Source organism: Theropithecus gelada, chromosome 9 (genome assembly GCF_003255815.1).
Source record: "Theropithecus gelada isolate Dixy chromosome 9, Tgel_1.0, whole genome shotgun sequence".
NCBI classification, from domain to species: Eukaryota; Metazoa; Chordata; class Mammalia; order Primates; family Cercopithecidae; genus Theropithecus; species Theropithecus gelada.
Genome location: NC_037677.1, coordinates 82,229,261 through 82,251,425, shown reverse-complemented (window position 1 = coordinate 82,251,425; position 22,165 = coordinate 82,229,261). Strand labels below are relative to the sequence as shown.

The window sequence follows — 22,165 nt, the reverse complement described above, 5'->3', positions numbered from 1 at the left end:
CAATAGGATACCATAAATAAAATTACTAAGGTGAATTAAGAAAATGGGACATCTACTAATACAACTGTCCTAATCTCTTCAAAATGTCAGTGTCATATGGGCAAAGATGGGAGGGTTGTCATAAAATGAGAGACTAAAGAGAGGAATAACAGCCAAAAGCAGTGTTCAGATTTTGACTGGACTTGGTTTGAAAACAACAACAAAAAATTGATAAAGACACTTTTGGATGATAGGTAATTTTTGAATGTGAGATAAATACTAGATGATATTATAGACTTATAGGTAATTTTCTTGGGTGTGATCATGGGATTAAGGTTATTTCCTTAGGAGAATTTTTTTTTTTTTGGATATGTATGCTGAAGTATTCAAATTGTTTCATATTGGCAACTTACTCTCAAATGTGTCATCCAAAAATATCTACATATCCATTAATCTATGCACATACATAGAAGAATACATGGATTGAGAGTAGATACATCAAAAATGATACCTGTTAACAGTTGTGATTCTGTATGTTGGGGATAGAGGTGATCTTTATTATTCTAGACTTTCAATTTATTTGACATTCTTTATAATAAAATGTTTGGAAATAAATGAAGTCACTAAATCAAATGTTACTAATACGATTTATTTATTTCCATATCACTATCTAAAAGACTACAGTGTTGTTTTGAAAGGCATTTTTTAGTACATTCATTGAAAAGTATGTAGCTCAGTGAGTAAGCAATCAGCTCTACCATCAGTTAGAGGGGATGTTTCATCCTTTCTTCACCAGTGCTGAGTGGAATGACCTCAGGCAGACTTTCAAGGTCTCAGTTGTCTTATCTATAAAATAGATGACAATGAGAATGACTATTTGATAAGGTTGTTGTAAAAACGAAATTTATATTATCTATAAAACCCTTAACTCACTGCCTGGCAAAGAGAAACTACTCAAATCTCATCTTCTATTATTGTCATTACAAATTCTAAGTCCTTGCTACATTCAATTAGAAAAACCAATGGAAAAGCACCACACATTAAATCATCTCTATTATATTACATTCTAGTGCATTCTGTAACGTCAGGCCCATTGCAAGTCCTTAGGGAACCAAAACAATAGGTAATGCATCTGTAAGAATTACTGATAATTAGCATGTAAATTGTTACAATGATTTTTTTTTATATAACTGAAAATATTCTTCTCTAATGTTTAAACATTTTATCTGGAAGTTTGTCCTTGCAATTATTCTGCCTTCAGTTTTCTAAAGTATAGACAACTTTATTTTGAATTATCTTATATATAATTTGTGGAGTCCAAATTGATGTATTTTGATGTATTGGAGCAAACTGAACTAATATATTTCATGGGTAGAAATTCAAACTATAAACATTCTGAATTGTTTTGTTCCTAGTGTGTAAGCTACTAGTAGACCAATCATTCTTAGAAAGCAAATCAATTATGTGACAGAATTTATCTAGTGTTTGCAGAATATAAATCTTAGATGTGTAAAGATGTCTAGAAAAGTGTGTTCACAATAATTTATGAAAGTGAAGGCATTTATTTTTCCTGTTAAATAGTTTTCTTTTTGTGAAGTCCAGAAGTGCTTCAGTTGTTACTGGTAATATTTTAGAGTGTTTCTTCTTAAAAATCATCCTTAATTTTTATTAGCAATAAATGCTGCTCAATGTTTTGAGGCATTTTAAAAAGGCATTAAAATTGTGAAAGACTATATATTTAAAATGCCCTTCTAAAACCTGATGCTTTTGTTTTCACTTAATGCATTATATAGTCAAGTAAATTTCTTCTCTTGTATAAGAACTCTCATGGAAATGAAAATACTGTAGTATGGCTAGGGATAGCCAGAGCCTAAAGTAAAATAAGAGGCATAGTATAGTAGGAATAGGCTGGTCTAAAGAAGGAAGCCAATTATAATAAAATGAGGAAAACTCAGTTCTAGTTTGTATTTTCCACAAATACCTAATGGGATAGAAGCACTCTAATTATTCATCTCACAAGAAACTGAAATACAGCTCATTAAAAGAACAAGGCAGGACTAAATTTTTCAACCTACATAACTCATGGAAACAGCTTCCTCTATCTCCTTCTGTCTCTCTGTGATATGGTCCATCCAGCTGCTGAAATTGGCTGCCTTCTGGAAATTAAACCCCACGTGGCTCAGACCGTAGCAGTAAATCTGGTACAACAGATGGTTCTGGGTGAATTGTTACACCTCTGCATAAAACCTTGGGATTTTATCAATGAGCTTTACCCTAAGTAATGGAAATCAAGGTGACAAATTAACAACAAAACTTTCATGCTTTTACCAAAAGAACATATTATTATTTTTTTATTGTATCATTGTAATCAAGCCAAAATTGTGCTATAAGTCAAATGTCAGGCATACAAATGTATATGCACTCAGTTATAGCCTTTTCTCCAGTCAGACATTAAGCTCTGATTAATTAAGACTATAGTTCCACATCCCAGTTAGATTTTCCAGTGAAGTTTCAGGAATGATATGTTGATAAGCTTTTGTTTTCTAAATTTAAAGTTATTATAATTTCACATAAAATAAGTTGTATTGGTTTGTACATTTGACATCATTTGGTATTTTTTATTTACTGTTTAATGGGGAGACATAAGAGAACACGGTGAAAAGAATGGAGCTAACATTGTATTTTGATGTATTGGAGCAAACTAAACTAATATATTTCATGGGTAGGCCTTTTCAGGTCTAATCACTGTCCTATGAAGCATTCACAGATTCATGCTTTCGTAACTACATTCAAAATATGTTGTTTGTTATTTACAAATCGCTGAAAATACAGGGGGTTGAAAAAGACAGATATAATTCTTATTTTTGTGGATTTTTAATTCTAGCAGAGAAGACATGCAATAACAAATATCCAATTAATTATCTAATTACACTTGTAGTACGAGATTAAAGAGATCATGATGGGAGAACTTGACCTAGCTGGAGAGGGGTTGAGGAGAGTGGGAAGCTTTCCAATGTTGTTAAGTGAATGCCTGCATATCTGAATGCATCATCAATCAACCTGTGTCTTGAATAATGGTTAGGAGTTGACCTGGAGAAAGGTGTGTGTATGGAGGGAAACCTGGAAAGGGAAATAGAGCTTAAAGGAACCTGGTGACAGCAGACTAACAGAGGAGAGAGTGGCTTTCTCCTCATTATAAGTTGAGGCACCTATCTACAAAGAGAGTCAAACTCTGAAAACTATTTGTAGAGATCTATTCTGAGCCAAATGTGAGAACCACGACCCATGACACAGCCCCACGAAGTCCTGAGAACATATGCCCAGGGTGGTTGGTTTACAGCTTGATTTTATACATTTTAGGGGGACAGAAGTTACAGGCAGACATCCATCAGTACATATAAGGTATACATTGGTTTGGTCTAGAAAGGTGGGAAACTCAAAGTGGGAGCTTCTAGGTCATAGGTGGATTAGAAGATTTTCTGATTGACAATTGATCGTAAGAGTTAAGTTATTATCTGATGACCCAGAATCAATAAAAGGAGTTTCTGGATTAAGATAAGGGGTTGTGGAGATGAAGGTTCTTATTATGCAGATGAAGCCTCCAGGTAGCAGGCTTCAGAACTCTTATCAGACATAAAAAGATGCCAGACTCTTAATTAATTCTCTCCTAGATTAGGGAAAAGACCTGGAAAGCAAAGGGGATTCTGTATAGAACGTAGATTTTCCCCACAAGAGATAGTTCTACAGGAGAGAAATATTTTTCAAAATATGTCAAAGGAATATATTTTGGGTAAAATACTTCAATTTCTTTCAGGGTATGCTATCTGTCATGTGATTCTATACTAGAGTCAGGTTGGAATTTGGTATCTTATTTCTACAAAGAATCTGTTTTGTCAGTCTTAAGATTTATATTTTAAGACTTACAATGAGCCTTAAGATTTCTATTTCTATTTTAATGTTAATTCTGGTAAGTTGTGACTGAATTCCAAAGGGAGGAGGGTATAATGAGGCATGTCCAATCCCTTCCTTCCCCTCATGGACTGAAGTAGTTTTTCAGGTTTACTTTGGAATGCCCTTGGCCAAGAGGGGCATCCATCAGTTGACTGGGGGACTTAGAATTTTATTTTTGATTTACATATCCATGGTCATGCAGGTAAATATAACAGTGATTTGGACTCAGTCTATCCAAACTCTGAGTTTTTTCTTCATACTCCATGCCTTTTCCCTGTTAGACATCAAACCATGCTTAAATGATTGCTGTGATCTTCATCTGCAACTTTGTTCTTTTTTTTCAGGTTGTGTGGCTAATGCAGTTTTTTTGTTTGTTTGTTTGTTTGTTTGTTTTGGCAGATTCTTTGTCATGAAATAGTTTTGTATTTGAATTTAGATTCATGGTCATTTTTATTACTTATAAAAGTAAGCTGCGGTTCATGTGTTCAGCACTATTCTGTTTTGTTTTTCAGTGTTCCAACATTCCAGAGCCTTCCTGAAGAGATCCTCAGCAAGCTCGCTGATGTCCTTGAAGAGGTAATTGTTTTTAACCTTTGAACTTTTTGAGATGGGATCCAGCCTGCTTGGCTGGTTTCTTTCACAGCTGTGTGATGAGGAATCACAAACTGCAGAGACCTTTAAAAAATGTTTTAAGCTCTGGGATGAGCTGTATATTTGGCTTCATATAGAAAGTAGCTTAGCATGTCTGACATTTATATGCAGGAATGTGCAAATCAACCTAATTATAGAGGGAGACAAACTTTTTGTTGTGGTAAATACCATGTTACTTTGACTTACAAGAATAGGAACTGGCATATTTCTCTTATTTTAACTAGTGTAAAGTAAAATTGTAGTTATCGCCACTCTGAAGCTTCAGATTAGCAAATTTACAACTAGTAGTTGGGCACTTATTTTATTACCATGTAAGTATATTTGATACACATAATTTTATGCCTGAAAGTGGAATGTCACTTTTAGTTGTTTTTGTCTGAACCCATAAAGCTATGGTTTTGAGAAAGAGGAGAAACAATACACATTAGGTTATCCTTTTGTAGACTGGGATTCATAACAACAGCAGCAGCAGGAGGAAGTTTTTCCATTTAAATTGATGAGCTTTATACGGAATGCAGTCTAAAGTTGTTGTCCTAAAGGTATTGGGCATATAAGTTTTGTTTCAGGTTGAAAAGATTAAAAACCTGTATTTTCCTGTTTGCTGAGGAAATAGAGGTACATTGGTGGTGTACGAAAGTTCAGACTTTTTCTCTAAAGGTTCAAGTCTAAGTCTTTTGGAGTGAATTGACAATAGAGAGATTAACAGGAGAAAATGTCATACAGGAATAGTGTATGGGAGAGGTCATGGTGACAGAATTGGAGGATGGGGTCAGAAAAAGGTGTGTCTAGAGTGCTATAGGTGCAGCCAAGTAATGGAGGGCCACTTAGGACATTGCAATTAATTTAATTTTTACTTAGAGTGAGATAGAAGTCACTGGATGGCTCTAAGCAGAGCAATGAAATTATTTGACTTAGATTTTTAACAAAATTGTGGCTGCTGTGTTGAAAAAAAAAAAATAAAGAGGCTGCTACAATAATCCAGGGAGCAATAGTGGTGACTTTGTTCACTGTGGGAAAAGGAGATTGAAAAATCCTCAGATTGTGACTCTCTATATAAGAATATATATAAATATATAAATATAAATATATACATATATAAATATAAATATATACACATATATAAATATAAATATATATATATATATATATATTTTTTTTTTTTGAGACAGTGTCTTGCTCTGTCACCCAGGCTGGAGTGCAATGACGCGATCTCAGCTCACTGCAACCTCCGCCTCCTGGGTTCAAGCCATTCTCCTGACTCGGCCTCCTGAGTAGCTGGGATTACAGGCGCCCGCCACCATGCCCAGCTAATTTTTTGTATTTTTAGTAGAGACGGGGTTTCACTATGTTGGCCAGGCTGGTCTCAAACTCCTGACCTCGTGATCTGCCTGCCTCGGCCTCCCAAAGTGCTGGGATTACAGGTTTGAGTCACCGCACCCAGCCGATTGTGACTATATGTGGAAGGTAAAACTGAAAAGCTTTACCATTGCAGTACACTAGTGAAATGAAAGAAAGAGAGGAATCAAGGGGAAACCCTGAGGTTTCTGTTGTAAATAATTAGAAGGATGGAGTTGTTATGAAGTGACATGAAGAAGACTGGAAGCACAGTACACTGAGGTGGAGAGATAAGAAGCTCAGGGAGAGAGACTGGGGTACAATCAGAAGCTTAGAGATCTTTGGTAGGTAGATGGTTTGTTGTAGCATTGTTTGTGTGGAGGGAACTGTTGGCTATCTGCATATCATTCCGTGGGACCAAATGCAGATGAACACAAGGCAGAACCCTGAAGGAGGAAGCAGCCAACAATTATTATAAAACCATGAATGGATCTTAAAAACATTATGCTGAGAGAAAAGCTTAAAACCAAATAAAAGAGATAGTTATTGAAACATCATTTACATATATTAAAACATATGAGCACAAAAATACATTTTGCTGGGAGTCCTGACAAAATATTGAAAATTGGATACATGTGAACAGTGGTCTGTATCAGAAAAGGGAAGGGAGACCTATAGGGATAAAAGAGAATGAATGAATGAATGAAGAGGAAGGTATAAAGCCTTGACTGATTCTTCACATTTCTACCTTAAGAGAATGAGGAATGAAGAGAGACCAGGAAAGCCTGTGGAAGTAGGAGGAAAATCAGGAGCATTTTGCATGTTAAAATCTAAGAGAAGATAATAGCTTACAGAAGAGTCAGCAAAGCTTGGATTTTAATTTAGGTGAAAAGATAAGGAGAGAAATGGGGTCAGCAGATAGGAAAGGGAAAGTCAGGTTGAAAGAAGAACAGAACACATTATTGAAGCAGGAGACAGAGAGGCTTGCACATATAGCCTCTTGAGTAAGCACAAGAGAATAGGCACTATAGTGCCTCTAGAAACAGGGAAGGTAGACTATCTGGATACACATGCAGGTGGGTGGATTGATGTAGTGACTGGAGCTGTGGAAAGTCTGTTATGATATATTCTATTTTCACAGTGATACAGAAAGCAAGGTGATCAAATGAGACTGGGGATGGGGTAGAGGTACAAATGGTTTGAGGAAGAAAGTAGGAGAAAAATGGAAAAGTGAATGGACTAGGGAAAGGGTATGATTGCTAGGCATCATTAAGGCCCTGCTTGATGTTAGCAATCCCAAATCTAAGTTAAACAGACAACAAAGCGTTTATTCAAGACTATTGCAATAGGGGAAGGATATTTAACTCCATGGAACAAAAGGTAGGAGAGCTTTTAAGCACTGGGGTAAGCTAGTGGAAAAGTCACTTAGGTAACTCCAGCGGGGGTACTCTAGGAGGGAGGCAATTGTCCATCGTCATTAGGCCATCTGTGTTTGCTATTTGTTCCTTATGAAAGTTAGGGTCCCATCCTCCGGAGAGACTGAGAGAAAAGGACTTGCCTCCTTCCTTCTATGATTACATTTCTAAAGGATGGCTCCAAGGTCCTTGAGAAAGATATTCCTGGGGTGTGAAATCAGCTGGGAGAAGATTTTCATCACAAAGAGGCAGATTAAGAATTTTCAGTTGAAAGTTCTTTAAAAGTAAGTGCTCTAAGTGAAGGGAAATCAGTAGTCTTGAGTCAGGAAGCTGACTGTCTAAAGTTTTGTCAAAAGATTAGTCAGAGGGGAATATTAAGCCCTCTTGGACACTAGAACATTTGATTATGTGTCCGTTTTTTGGCCTCATTCATTTACCTGGATTCATTTTCCAGGTAGGTATAGAATTGGATTTAACCAGGATTGTTATTTTGTCAAGAGAAGATGGGTGGTTGATAGAGAAAATGGGGAGTTGAATGTGCATATGGAGAGTGATTGTAATGATTGACCTTGGAATTTAAACAGGGCAAGGAGGAGAGAAGCACCAGATGGGCAATGGCCAGTGAGAAGTGGTAGCATCAGTGACTTTTAGTCTCACGAGGTTAAAGAATTTCTGGAATAAAGCTATAAGAAGGAATAAGTTGGAAAGATAGTGAAAATGCTCTTGTCTCTATGTACTAACTATACCAGTAATTCTGTGATCCTTATAGAGATTCTTAGCTGTTGGCTTTTTGCAGTCAGCTTTGCTATGACTTACTGGTCTCCTTCATCTATGTGAACACAAAGTGAAGCAGAACATTGTCACATTTGACTCCTATGTTCAAGTATAAAAAATTTATGAGAAACAGTACTGGCTATATTTCTCTCTGAATGTGCTGACCTGTAACCTTTGTAAATATAAAACTACTTTTCCAGGTTGGTCTTTTGCCTTTTGCTTTTTTTATTGAAGACACTGAAGAACTCTCTGGTGACACTGCGTATTGTTGTTTTTAAATCAAACTAAAGCACAAATTTATCAGCCCCAATCAACCTCCTAAAAAAAAAAAAAAAAAAAAAAAACAAACAAACGAACAACAAAACAAAGACTCCATGAAATTCTTTAATCATTGTCTTTCTTTTCCACAGCTGTAAAAGTATTTGCTATTTTGTGTTACAAAAGCCATAGCTCTATAAATAATTCGGACCAAAGAAATATTTTAGTATTTTATGTCAGATTTTCTAATCAGAAGATGCCTTAATTTGTGTTTGGATTGTGTGAGCCGTAGTAGAGTCCATACCAATGCTGAATTAAAATGGAAACAGATGATTAAGTACTCATATATTTGTTTTCAGGATGTAAAAATGAAGTAAACATACCAAATGCAAAGTAGACATGTAAATACAGTACCCAGTACAAACATAGTGTTTAACTCAAGTTGAATAAACAGGCACAATGAGAAACTAAATTATGTGTCAGATAAAGTGAAGCAAATTTGGAAGAGCGAAAGCAATATCGAAGTCACATAACATTAAGGGGAAATGTGCTTGCATAATAATTGAGCTGTCTTTCTCAAATAGCCACAAGAAGATGAAAGAACCCCAGATTATTTTGAAAGGAAAGCAGTACCATTAAAGCCTTCAACGAAGAAGTTTACAGCTTCGTTTGTTTGACAAATATTTATGGAGCACCTACCATGTGTCAGGAATTGTTTCAGGCCCTGGAGATTCAGGGCTCTGCTCTCATAGCATGTGTTTCAATGAAGGATACTATGAAAAAGAAGGAAGGAAAATAACATCAAGTGAGAAGGCTACTTCTGTAGTTACTAAGGGAAGAACTCTCTGAGGAGGTGATATTTAAACCAAGATCTAAATGAACGTACAGGGAGCCATGGGCATCTGGTGGAAGGAAGAGCAGACACACCATTTTAAAGTAGGAATGAGTTTCCTGTTCTTAAGCAACAGAAGGAATATTTGTGGGTGGTAGCAGTGCGTTGAGAGGAGGCTACAGAAAATTAAGCAGGACCAAGTTGCAGAGGGTTCTGCCAGTCATGATAAGGAGTCTGGTTTTTATTCTAAATATAATGGGGAGATTTTTAGGGTTGTAAGTAGTAAAGCGACATAAGCTGAGTTATGTTTTAATAACATCTCTCTGACTATTGTGAGAAGAGTGGATAATCGAGGGAAAGGCCAGTGAGAGGGCTACTGCAAAATAACCCAGGTGAGGGTGGATGGTTTGCCTGTGGACTTATTTCTTATTGACTATTCATTCTGAATATTCATTGTAAAACAATACTTGCAGCAGAAGAGAAAACAATTTAAAAGTGATATGGAAAGACAGAGACTGAGAGAAATAAACTATAACCAGACAGAGCATTGAATATAATGATATTGAAAGTGATATGGTTAGATAAGTGTGATAAGAAGGCAAGAGTACAACACCTGGGGACTCTGGTTCTGAAAATGAAGAAATAAAAATAAAAAATAAAAGCTTTAGGAGGGATTTCTGCCATTGCCCTCCCCAGCCCCCACCTATCCGCTTCTGAAATTCCTAGCATAATTATACCACCCACTTGTGAGTTTCTCCCCATGAGATTACAGTACAGTAATGAATCTCTTTATTCTTTTTGTTTGTTCATTGGCATTATTATTATTATTATTCTAAAAATTCAACTTTTATTGTATTACTATTATTTTTTTGAGATGAAGTCTCACTCTTTTGCCCAGGCTGGAGTGCAGTGATGTGATCTCAGCTCACTGCAACCTTCATCTCCATGTTTCAAGCGATTTTTGTGCCTCAGCCTCCCAAGTAGCTGGGATTATGGGTGCGTGCCTCTATACTTGACTAATTTTTGTATTTTTAGTAGAGACAGGGTTTCGCCATGCTGGCCAGTCTGGTCTTGAACTCCTGACCTCAGGTGACCCACCCACCTCGGCTTCCCAAAGTGCTGGGATTACAGGTGTGAGCCACTGCGCCCACCCAACTTCTATTTTAGATACAGGGGTACATGAACAGGTTTGTTACACGAGGACATTGCATGACGCCGAGCTCTAGGGAATGGATCTTGTCACCCAGGTAGTGAGCGTAAGTATCCATTAGGTAGTTTTTCAACCCCACGCCCTATCCCTGTCTAGTAGCTCACAGTGTCTACTGTTCTCATTTTTATGTCCATGTGCACTCAATGTTTAGCTGTCACTTACAAGTGAGAACATGTAGTAATTTAGTGAACCTTTTCCGCTTTCCTTTATATAACATACTAGAACAATTTCCTTTGTATAGTGAATCACTCCTTCTTCAAGAACAAACGAGAGTTTTCTCTGGTCCCTTTGAAAAGTTGTGCAAACTTACAGATATAAAGAGTTTCTTGATCAAAAACCTATCCAGACCAAACACAGTAATCTCAATATTTTCCTAGGCTGTGTTTTGAAAGACAAGTTCAAGTAATTTACTTGACTCTCTAGGTGTTCACTGTTATTGTCACTGCAGTATACTCTACTTATCCCATATTTGACTCAAATTGAGACAATAAATATTAGAGATTATTTTAGGACTCAGATTTATTTTGCTAGAGAAGCCATTTTTAATTTATAAAATAGAAGTTTTAGGTGCAAGTATGGAACAGAAAACTCTGACTTTATAAACTGGTTGCATTAATCTCTATACTATCCCATATAGTACTGTGAAAATATGTATTTGAATTAATTGAATGTATTCGAGTCTATTCTGAGAGTCTAGGAAGTACCTGGGGGAAAAGGAAAACATTGTGAAATTAAAAAAATAGGATTCAATCTCCTCTTTCCTACTATAACAAGCTAACTCATTTTCTTTCTTCTCTTATATATCTAAGATATGTCTCTATACATGAATTGCATTTTTCAAATGGATTGAAGAACCCCTAACTAATCTCCAGCTAAGAAATAGTACCTTCAATTATTTCCCACTCAATCACAATGGAGAAATGTCAGTGACAAAATTAAAAAAAAAAAAGTAATTATCTAAATGTTGGGACTATGGTGACATCTTTAAAGAAAGAGGTAAATATATATTTTTTTTTCATAGAGAAAAGCAGCAAAGATTAACCTAATATGTCACAAAAAGTACTTAAAAGTCAATTTGAATGAAGGGTTACATATTCACAAATGGGGGAGTAAAAGTCTAGGTACCTTGAGGAAAACTGAACCTTACTGAAAACACCAAATTGGAGAACCAAATTAAGTCAACAAATTCTCTTTTTACCACCTGATGTGAGTACCGTTCCTTTATCTATGTGAAGAGAAGTGGGGCATGGATGCTATGTTTAGATCTCCTGATTTTTAGGTAGGAAACAAAGCATATCAGAACCACTTCTTTGCTTGTATTAAAGTTAATTTCATGTCCAATTTTCCCTCTAAAACTTTTGATGAGATTTTCTTGGAATAAAAGACTTCTGTCTCACTAACTTTTTAAGAACTCTCTACCTTTGATTCACAATTTTGCATGACTGAATCTTGGAAACATGTCAGCCTAACCTACGAGTTGTTCTGATTTGTGTCCCTGGATGGTGCACTTATGTATGTTATTATTCACTGGATATTTATACGTATATGACACTGACAAGGTCTTGGACAAATAACATTTCTTACTTACTAAATTATCAATTGGGACATTATAATAAAGTTTTTTTAAAAAGACAAAAAATAGACAAAGAGAGAAAACATATTTCAACTCACCCTTGTTTAATGATGTAGTAGGAAGTACATATCAGATTATACATTCCAGGGACCCTCTTGGGAAAAGGAAGTTAACTTACTCTCACTTGCTGCCAGGTCCAGCAGGCTGATAAATAATTTAGTTGTTTTGTCTGTGCAGCTGTTCCTCAGTTTTACTGTCCTGATGTGTTGACATCATCCCAGACTCCTTTGCATTCTCTCCAATTATGAGTAATACAGAGAAAAAGTCCTGCCTTAGGTGCAGTTATTGGAGTGCTGTGAAGCTCTCTCTTTTATCATTCTAAATAGGCCTAGACTCTTCAGGAAAGACACTGATAAGGTAAATGGCAACATTATTAGTTTTCTTTGAAATCTGTTGTTTGTAACTAAACTTTTTCTTCCCTTCCTTCAGGTTTGGCTCTTGCTATTCAAAGCCAAGGGGGAAGAGATTAAAAGTTCCGGTTCTTTCTCAATTGCTTTGGCCTAACATGCTCTGAATTTGGAAACTTAACTGCCTCTTTTGTTCTCCCTCATTTCACCTGTGTCTTCCCTTTTGGGGAGCAAATTACTGCTTTTGAAGGAGAATGAGGTGGAAGGTGTGTGCGTGTGTGTGTGTGTGTGTGTGTGTGTGTTGGCAGTATGGAAGATGGGGAGGATAAAAAAAGGAGAGCTTAAAAAGTAAAGACAAAACTCTCAGTTCAGTATTAATATCTCCACATCTTATTTACAAAGCAAATAGGGAATAAGAGAAAGTATTTGCTAATTATAGATATTATAAGGGACTTGTATCCATAATTTTTACACGACACTTACAGCTTAATAATAAAAAGATGAATAATTAATAAGATGAGCAAAGCACTTGAATAGACCTTTCTCCAAAAAAGATATACAAAAGTACTATTAGGACACAAAAAGTTTCGTAACATTATTAGTCATTTGGGAAATGCAAGTCAAAATCACAGTTAACATACTCCTTCACACCCACCATATTGACTAGAATTAAAAAAATAGACAATAACAAATATTGGCAAGGATGTAGAGAAATTTGAACCTTTACATATAGCTGGTGAGATTGGAAAATGGTGTGTGCCTTCTTTGGAAAATAGTTTAGCAACTTCTCAAAATGTTAAACATGGGGTTACCGTGTTATCAGAGGTATGTGAACCAGAGCAACCCCATCTTGAGTAGAAGCTGGGTAAAATGAGGCTAAAACCTACTAGGCTGCATTCCCAGACAGTTAAGGCACTCTAAGTCACAGAATAAGATAGGAAGTCAGCACAACATACAGATCATAAAGACTTTGCTAATAAAACAGGTTTCAGTAAAGAACCCAGCTAAAACCCACCAACAACAATATGACGACAAGAGTGACCTCTGGTCGTCCTCACTGCTATACTCCCACCAGCACCATGACAGTTTACAAATGCCATGATAGCATCAGGAAGTTACCCTAAATGGTCTAAAAAGGGAAGGCATAAATAATCCACCCCTTGCTTAGCATATAATCAGGAAATAAATAACCATCAATATGGGCTGCTCTGTCTATGGAGTAGCCATTCTTTAGCCCTTTACTTTCTTAATAAACTTGCTTTCACTTTACTCTGTGGACTCACCCTGAACTCTTTCTTGCCTAATATCCAAGAACCTTCTCTTGGGGGTCTGGATCAGGACCCCTTTCTTGTAACTGTGTGACCTAGCAATTCTACTCCTAGGTGTATACCCAAGAGAATTGGAAACACATGTCTATATAAAAACTTCTACACAAAGGTTGATAGCATTATTATTCATGATATTCAAAAAATACAAACAACCCAAATGGTCATCAGCTGATGGATGGGTAAATAAAACGTGGTATATTCAACAATAAAATATTACTTGACTTTAAAATAGGTGAAGGACTTGATACATGCTACAACATGGATAACTTTGAAAGCATTTTGTTAAACAAAAATAAAAGTAAAACGCCACATACTGTGTGATTTCATTTATATGAAGTATATAAAACTGACAAATCTATATATAAAGTAAATTAGTAGTTGCTAGAGCTGAAGGAGGACAGTGGAGAAGGTGAGTGACTATTAAGAGTGTGGGCTGTGCGCGGTGGCTCACACCTGTAATCCCAGCACTTCGGGAGGCTGAGGCGGGCAGATCACCTGAAGTCAGGAGTTCGAGAGAAGCCTGGCCAACATGGTAAAACCCCATCTCTACTAAAAATACGAAAAAGTCGGGCGCGGTGACTCACGCCTGTAATCCCAGCACTTTGGGAGGCCGAGGCAGGCGGATCACGAGGTCAGGAGATCGAGACCATCCTGGTTAACACAGTGAAACCCTGTCTCTGCTAAAAATGCCAAAATTAGCCGGGCATAGTGGCGGGTGCCTGTAGTCCCAGCTACTTGGGAGGCTGAAGCAGGAGAATGGCATGAACCCGGGAGGCAGAGCTTGCCGTGAGCCGAGATGGCGCCACTGCACTCCAGCCTTGGCACTGAGCGAGACTCCGTCTCAAAAAAAAAAATAATAATAATACAAATACAAATACAAAAAAATAGCCAAGTGTGGTGGCACACGTCTGTAGTCCTACCTACTCGGGAGGCTGAGGGAAGAAATTGCTTGAACCTGGAAGACAGAGGTTGCTGTGAGCCAAGATCGCGCCACTGCACTCCAGCCTGGGCGACAGAGCAAGACTCTGTCTCACAAAAAAAAAAAAAAAAAAAAAAAAAAGAGTGTGGATTTCTTTTTAGGATGATAGAAACATTCTAAAATTAGATGGTGCAACTCTGAATATACTGAAACCATTGAATTTACTCTTTATATGGGTAAACTTTATAATATCTCACTAAAGCTGTTATTGAAAGTACATATGGACTTTGATTTCAGTTGCGATAACTTCAATGAAGGAGAGTTTTGGGCTTATAAGAAGAATGTGTACTTGGGGGTCTCATTTGACTTGACAGCCATGCAAATATCATGATGGCAAAGTATAGTATAAAATTTTAAGTATTAACAAAAATAATACATGTTTTAAAAGTAGCCATGTAAAAGAGATTTGGTAGGGATGTTGTAGATAGTTACACATTGATTTAGTGATTGAACAACATTAACTTTTTGCATCTGTCTGAGATTCTATATTTCATTCTCAACAAAGATATTTCTAGTTCTAATCTCAGTTATTTTTATTTATCTCCCTATAGAGACGTCCCTCTCCCGTATTTTCTAAGTCAATTTAGCCATTGTTTCATAGAAAAAAACAAATGCTTGTTCATTGCTTTAAATTGGTGTCTAGTTATGTGAACGTAACTTGAGATATAAATTCCTTAAAAGCAAAACTATATTCATATTTCCTTTAACTGGGTTCCTATATGCAGTTGATTAAAACAACAGTAATACCTTCCACTTATTGATGCAAACTCTGTGCCAGACTAAGGCCATTGGTCAAATCCCATCTGAGTAATAATAATAATGCTATTATTATTATTCCTAGTCCCAATGTCAGGTGGGAAGACTGAGCCTCAGATAATACAGTGAATTAAATGGGGAGGTATTTTACCCTATGCAATCTGACCCTGGAACCAGTACCTTTCAGTACTATACTGCATTGTATCTTGAAAATTTATGGAATTAATGAAAAAAAAAATGATCCCACCCCTGAGTCTTTCTTATAAATAGGTTGTACTTCCCTCTGAAAATATTGACTTTTTTTTTTTTTTTTCTGAGAGTAATTAGCTTTTTCTCAGTCAGCATTTTAAATTTGTTGTGACAGGGATCCATTTTATGCTTTCCACAAGACCCGAAACATAGCGTTTCTAGACATTTTATTGCCAGAATATGCATGCTTTGCTCCATGCTGCTTGTAATTCATTAAAATGTATGTGCTCTGCAAATAGGAAACCAATCTGCAATAAATCAGCTTTCTAGAAAACATTCATGGAAAGTGTTCGAAATGGTTACTCTGTAAGAATACACAAACCTGCTTGGTATTTGTGTGATTTGCTGTCATTTATAGGGTTTGTAAACAAATAGTGGATTTGTGTGAAACTGTCAATTAGTGGCCTGCCTTCAGCATGTGTGTGAGATCTGCTTACAAAATGCCATTTGATAGCATCTGAGCAGATCATGATGAGCTCCAAATTCCTTTTACAGGGACAAGTGATGAACACTGGTCTGAATTAGATAAATTGCCCTGACTAAAAGTGACCCAAGATTTTCAACTATATTTTTTTTCTTAATCCGAGACATGTTTGTAGCTGCCAAAAAACCTAGCTTACGACCTTGTACACATTTGGACTCTAAGACATAAATCAATGAAGAATAGAAGCCCACTTGTGCTTACAAGTAAGAGGCTAAAGATAAGAAAACGAGTTGGGCTTTCCGTTTTAGCCACAGAATACAAAGCTTGTTTGTGCTAGGGAGAGTTATCAAACAACTTGGTGCAGGGGATAATGTGGGTATGCAGTTCCAAGCCTCCCCGAGACTTTTGGCTACAGAGTACTTCTCTGAATCCATAGCAAGGGCAACCTACTGCTTCCCTGCGGGAAAGGAATCATGCAGTTCCTTAGGCCAGTGGGTATAAGTCTGTTTCCTGGTAGATAAGGCTCTGAACCAGGGCAGGCAATATTTTAGTAATGAGCATTCGTCAAATCAGTCAATGTTAATGAGGAGCAAACTGTGACCAATCAAGGCTTTCGGGAGATGGCTAGTTGTGAGAAAGGATGTTCTGTTTGCCTCATGTTCTACGTGTTCCCTTGGTTATTATGAGATTCTGTAAGTGAGCTCCTCTTAGCTCTCTGGGAAGAGCTACCATTCTTTTTTATTACTTACACCTAAAAATTATTATCTTAATAAAGGTAACATGATTTGTCTTGTAAATAGACCTCCAGTGCAATACCATTCTGCAGATTTGTTTTTTGTTTGTTTGTTTTTTTTTTTGTTTGTTTGTTTTTGCTTTGACTTTGTGCAAATCAGTTTACATTACAGATGTTAATAATTGCTAGGCATGAGAGTAGTTATCTCTCCCTGAATCCTCTTTCCTCTTCCAAAAATGTTCTTTAAGGTCAAATTGAACACCCCCCCACCTTTTTTTTTAAAGCGGATTGCCCTGACTAATTCTACTCTATCGTGTTTGTTGTTTTCTTAATCCTTTCGTACAATTTGTACTACAAAACTGCACACTTGATCCTATATTGCCTGTAACTTCTCTGTCTCCCAGTTTTCTGCAAGTACCTAAGCACAGGGTATCTCTTAACATATATCCCAAGTTTCCAGCACAGCAAGGATTTGTGGAAGAATTATGCCTGGTACTTATTAAATAAACAATAAATATTTGTTGAATCAGTAGTCTGAGTAGGCTTACAATAAATATGTGCTACCTGAGTGGCCCAATGAATGAAACAGAATTGTTCTGTTTTGCATTTGGATGCTTTATTACCACAACTAGATTAAAAATGTGTCAAGGACAGGGAGCATGCTTTCTGAAATACAAGAACTCATCATGAGAGCATGTAGAGTAGAGGTTGCTGGTAGGAGATTCTCAAGGATACACAATCAAGGCGGAAAACAAAGAAGGTGTGAGAAGCTAAGGACAGAAAGATCATGGGAAAGGAATAAGATTCATTTTTCTTCTATCATCCTTCTCCTTTCCCTATCCATCCTAGGGAGATATAACAAAGGCCAAACCTTTAGAAACATATTTTAAAGAAGAGAGAAACTTTTGTAGAAGATGTTGATTTTCCAATATAAGGGCCCGGGCAGAGACCTGAACTGTTGTCAATTACTGTTCATTCCACAAGGGTGTGAAGGCCTCTGGTAGCCATCTTGCCGATTTCCCAGTTACAGTTTAGTGCTTGTCTATGGGAATCTCTTAATTAACAATCTTATAGTGTTCGTGTCTTCTCTCTTTCTGCTTAGTTTCATGTCTTCAGAATAGAGATAGTGATCCTACATATATGGATACATATATGTATATATGTGTGTGTTTATATATCTATCTTTATATCTCCATATAATTGCAATGCCTGGGTTTGAATATTGGCAGCACCCTTTAATTGTGGTTCAATAATTCCTTAGCTGTGTGACCTTGAGCAAGTTACTTAACTCCCCTAAGCTCTATTTGTTTTCTTCTGGAAAAGAGGGATAGTAATAATACCTATTTAATAGAACTGTTTCTAATTTTACTTTTAAACATAACTTTTTTTTCTTATGAGTAGACCTTATTATTTGTAGAGCAGTTTTAGGTTTACAGAAAAACTGAACAGAAAGTAGAGAATTCTCATATACTCCCTCTCTCCCATTCACAGTTTCCTCTATATTTAACATGTTGCACCGATGTGGTACATTTGTCACAATTGATGAACCAAGATTAAAATATTATTATTAATTCAAGTCTGTAATTTACCATAGAGTGTTGTACAGTTCTATTCTTTGGATTTTGCCCCCCAGAATTTGGATTTTGCCAAATGAAAAATGTCATATATCCACCATTACATTATCATACAGAATAGTTTCACTGCCCTAAAAACCCTCTTCCACCTACTTATCCCTCCCTTTTCCCCCTCTTTTACTGTCTCAGTAGTTTTGCTAAATAAATGATATTGTGTTTTTAATTTCAAATTTCAATTATTCATGTGAGTATATAGGAAATCAATTGACTTTTATATATTAACCTTGTATCTTGCTACCTTTCTATAATCACTTACTAGTTCCAGGGTTATTTGGTCAATTATTGGGAATTCTCTACAATGACAAGCATGTAATTTATGATTGAGGACAATTTTATTCTTTCCTTCCCCATCTGTCTCCTTTTTATTTCCTCTTATTGTCTTATTGCATTAGCTGAGACTTCTAATGTAATGCCGAATAAGAGTGGTGTGAGGGGACATCCTTGTCTTGGTTTTGATCTTAATGGGAAAGCATCTAGTTTCTTACTGTTAAGTATGTTAGCTGTAGGCTCTTTGTAGTTTTTATGTTGTTGTTGTTTTTAACAAAACTGAAGAAGTTACCTCCTATTCATAGTTTATGAAGAGTGTTTATCATAAATGGATGTTAAATTTTGTGAAATGCTTTTTCTATATCTATTGATAGGATCATGTGATTTTTCTCCTTTGGCCTGCTATGTGCTGGATTACAGTAATGGATTTTTGAATGTTGAACAAGCCTTGCACACTTGGAATAAACACTACGTGGTCATGATATATCATTCTTTTTATGCACTGTTAGATTTGACTTGTTAATATTCTGATGAAGATTTTGGCATCTATATTTCTGAGAGATATTGGTCAGTAGTTTTTCTTTCTTGTAATGCCTTTTTCTAATTTTGGTATAACGGTAATGCTGGCCTCAGAGAATGAAGTAGGAAGTATTTTCTCTCCTATTTTGTGAACCAGAATGTATAGAATTGGTATTATTTTTTACTTAAATATTTGGTAGAATTTACCTGTGAATCCATTAGGGCCTAGTGCCTTCTGTTTGGTAGGTTATTAATTATTGATTTAGTTTCTTTGATAGATAAAGGACTACTTAGATTATATCTCTTTGTGTGTGTTTTGGTAGGTCATGTCTTTTAAGGAATTGGTCCACTTTTCTAAATTATAAACAATTTAGAGTTGTTTATAATGTTTATTTTTTTATTTCTTTTTAATGTCCATAGGATCAGTAGTGATGATCCCTTCTTCATTTATGATATTAGTATTTTGTATCTTCCCTTTCTTTTTTTCTTGGTTAGCCTTGCTAGGGATTTATCAATTTTATTGATCTTTTTAAAGAACCACTTTTGATTTTGTAGATTTTCTCTATTGTGTTTTTGTTTTCAGTTTCACTGATATATGACTTGATTTTTATAAATTCTTTTCTAATGCTTATGTTGGATGTAATTTGATCTTATTTTTCTAGTTTTCTAAATTACAGCTTAGATTATTTATTTTTAGATCTTTCTTCTTTTGTAATATATTCATTCAATGCTATAATTTTTTCTTTAAGTACTGTTTCTGCTACATTCCAGGAATTTTGGTAAGTTGCATTTTGATTTTCAGTTAGCCCAAAATAGTTTTTAATTTTTCTTGATATTCTTTGAGCCATGTGTTATTTTAGAAGTGTGTTGTTTAATTTCTGTTACTTTTAGAATTTTCCAGCTTTCTATTATTGATTTCTAATTTAATTGTAGTCTAAGCACATACTTTGTAAAATTTTTATTCTTTTGAATTTGTTAAGAAATTTTTTATGACACAGAGTGTAGTTTATCCTGATGAATGTTCCATGTAAACTTGAATAAAATGTGTATTCTGCTATGGTTAGATGATATATTCTATAAATGTTAATTAGACTGATTAACGGTTTAGTTCAGTTGAACTATATCCTTACTGAAATTCTACCTGCTAGATCTATCAGTTACCAATAACAGGGTATTGAAAGATCAAATTATAGTAATAGATTCATTTATTTCTTCTTGTACTTTTATCAGTTTTTCTTCATGTATTTTGGTGCTCTGTCATTAGGCATATACACAAAAAGGACTGTTATGTCTTCTTGGAGAATTGATCCTTTATCATTATGTAATGCCCCTCTTTACTCCTGATAACCTTTCTTGTTCTGAGGTTTGTTTCTTTGAAATTAATATAGTGATTCCTCCTTCTTTTTATTAGTATTAGTGTGATATATATTTTTGCACCTCTTAACTTTTAATCTGTCTTTTTATTTAAAGTGGGTTTTTTAAGATAACATTTTTTTAAAATATCTATTCTGACAGACTCTGTATTTTAATTGGTGTATTTAGACTGTTCAAATTTAAAGTAGTTATAGATAATTTAGATTAATATCTACCATCTTAATATTAGCATATTATTATTATATGCTGATTTGTTGTTATATTATAATATATAGCATATTATATATATTTAAAATATTGATGTAATATGCTAATATTTCTAATATTAATATTAGCATACTACTTCTATTTCTTTTTTTTTTTTTTTTAACATTTTTAGTGGTTACCCTTGAGTTTGCAATGTATGTGTACCACCAATTCAGGCCATCTTTCAATTAACACTACATCACTTCACAGATAGCATATGTACCTTATAACAGAGTATTCCTTTCCCTTATAAGGTTGCTATCAAATTTATTTGTAATCTCTAATAACTGAGTATATCATTAATCTTATTATTTTGAATCAGTTATTACCTGTTAAATCAATTAAGAATAAGAAAAATAAATGAATTTATTTTGCTTCATTTATTCCTTTTCTAATGCTTTTTTTTTTTTTTTTTTTGAGACAGGGTCTCATTTTGTTGCCCAGGCTAGAGTACAGTGATGCAATCATAGCTCACTGCAAGCTCTACCTCCCAGGCTCAAGCAATCCTCCCACCTAGGTCTCTAGAGTAGGTGGACCATAGGTGTGCACCATCACACCCAGCTATTTTTTTTATTTTTATTTTTTGTAGAGACTGGGTTTCACCATGTTGACCAGACTGGTCTTGAACTCCTGAATGTAAGCAATCTGCCCACCTCAGCTTCCCAAAGTTCTGTGATCAAAGGCATGAGCCACCACACCCGGCCTTATTTCCTTTATTTTTATTTTTTGTAGATCTGAGTTTCTGACCTTTATCATTTTCCATTTCTCTGAAGACCCTCTTTTAACATTTCTTGTAAAGCAGGTCTACTGTTAACAAATTCCCTCAATATTTGTCTAAGAAAGTCTTTATTTCTCATTCACTTTTGAAGAGTAATTTCATGGAATACAGAACGCTAGGTTGGTTTTCTTTTTTCTCTCAACACTTTAAATATTCCACTCCATTCTCTTTTTGCTTGTATGGCTTTTGTAGAGAAGACTGATAAAATTCTTACCCGTTTCTCTATAGGCAAGGTGGTTTATTCCCCATCTCGCTTCTTTCAAGATTTTCTCTGTCTTTAATTTTCGTCAGTTTGATGTGATACACATAGGTGTGAATTATTGGGTATTTATTGTTTGATATTCTCTGAGCTCCCTGGATTTGTGGTTTTGTGTCTGTCATTAATTTTGGAAAATCATCAGACATTTTCATTGCAATATTTCTTCTATTCCTAATGTTCTTTCTTATCATGCTGGTATTCTAATTACATATATGTTACACTTTTTGGAATTGT

General features: G+C 35.5%; 1 protein-coding gene across 2 annotated transcripts in view; it reads left to right on the top strand.

Annotated features, from left to right (window-relative positions):
* PRKG1 (protein kinase cGMP-dependent 1) overlaps positions 1-22,165 on the top strand; it is a 1,342,290-nt gene that overhangs the window by 957,837 nt on the left and 362,288 nt on the right. For both annotated transcript variants that reach the window (XM_025395656.1, XM_025395655.1), the window contains exon 5: positions 4,443-4,506. In XM_025395656.1, the coding sequence (XP_025251441.1) occupies positions 4,443-4,506 (64 nt within the window). The remainder of the gene's footprint in view (positions 1-4,442; positions 4,507-22,165) is intronic.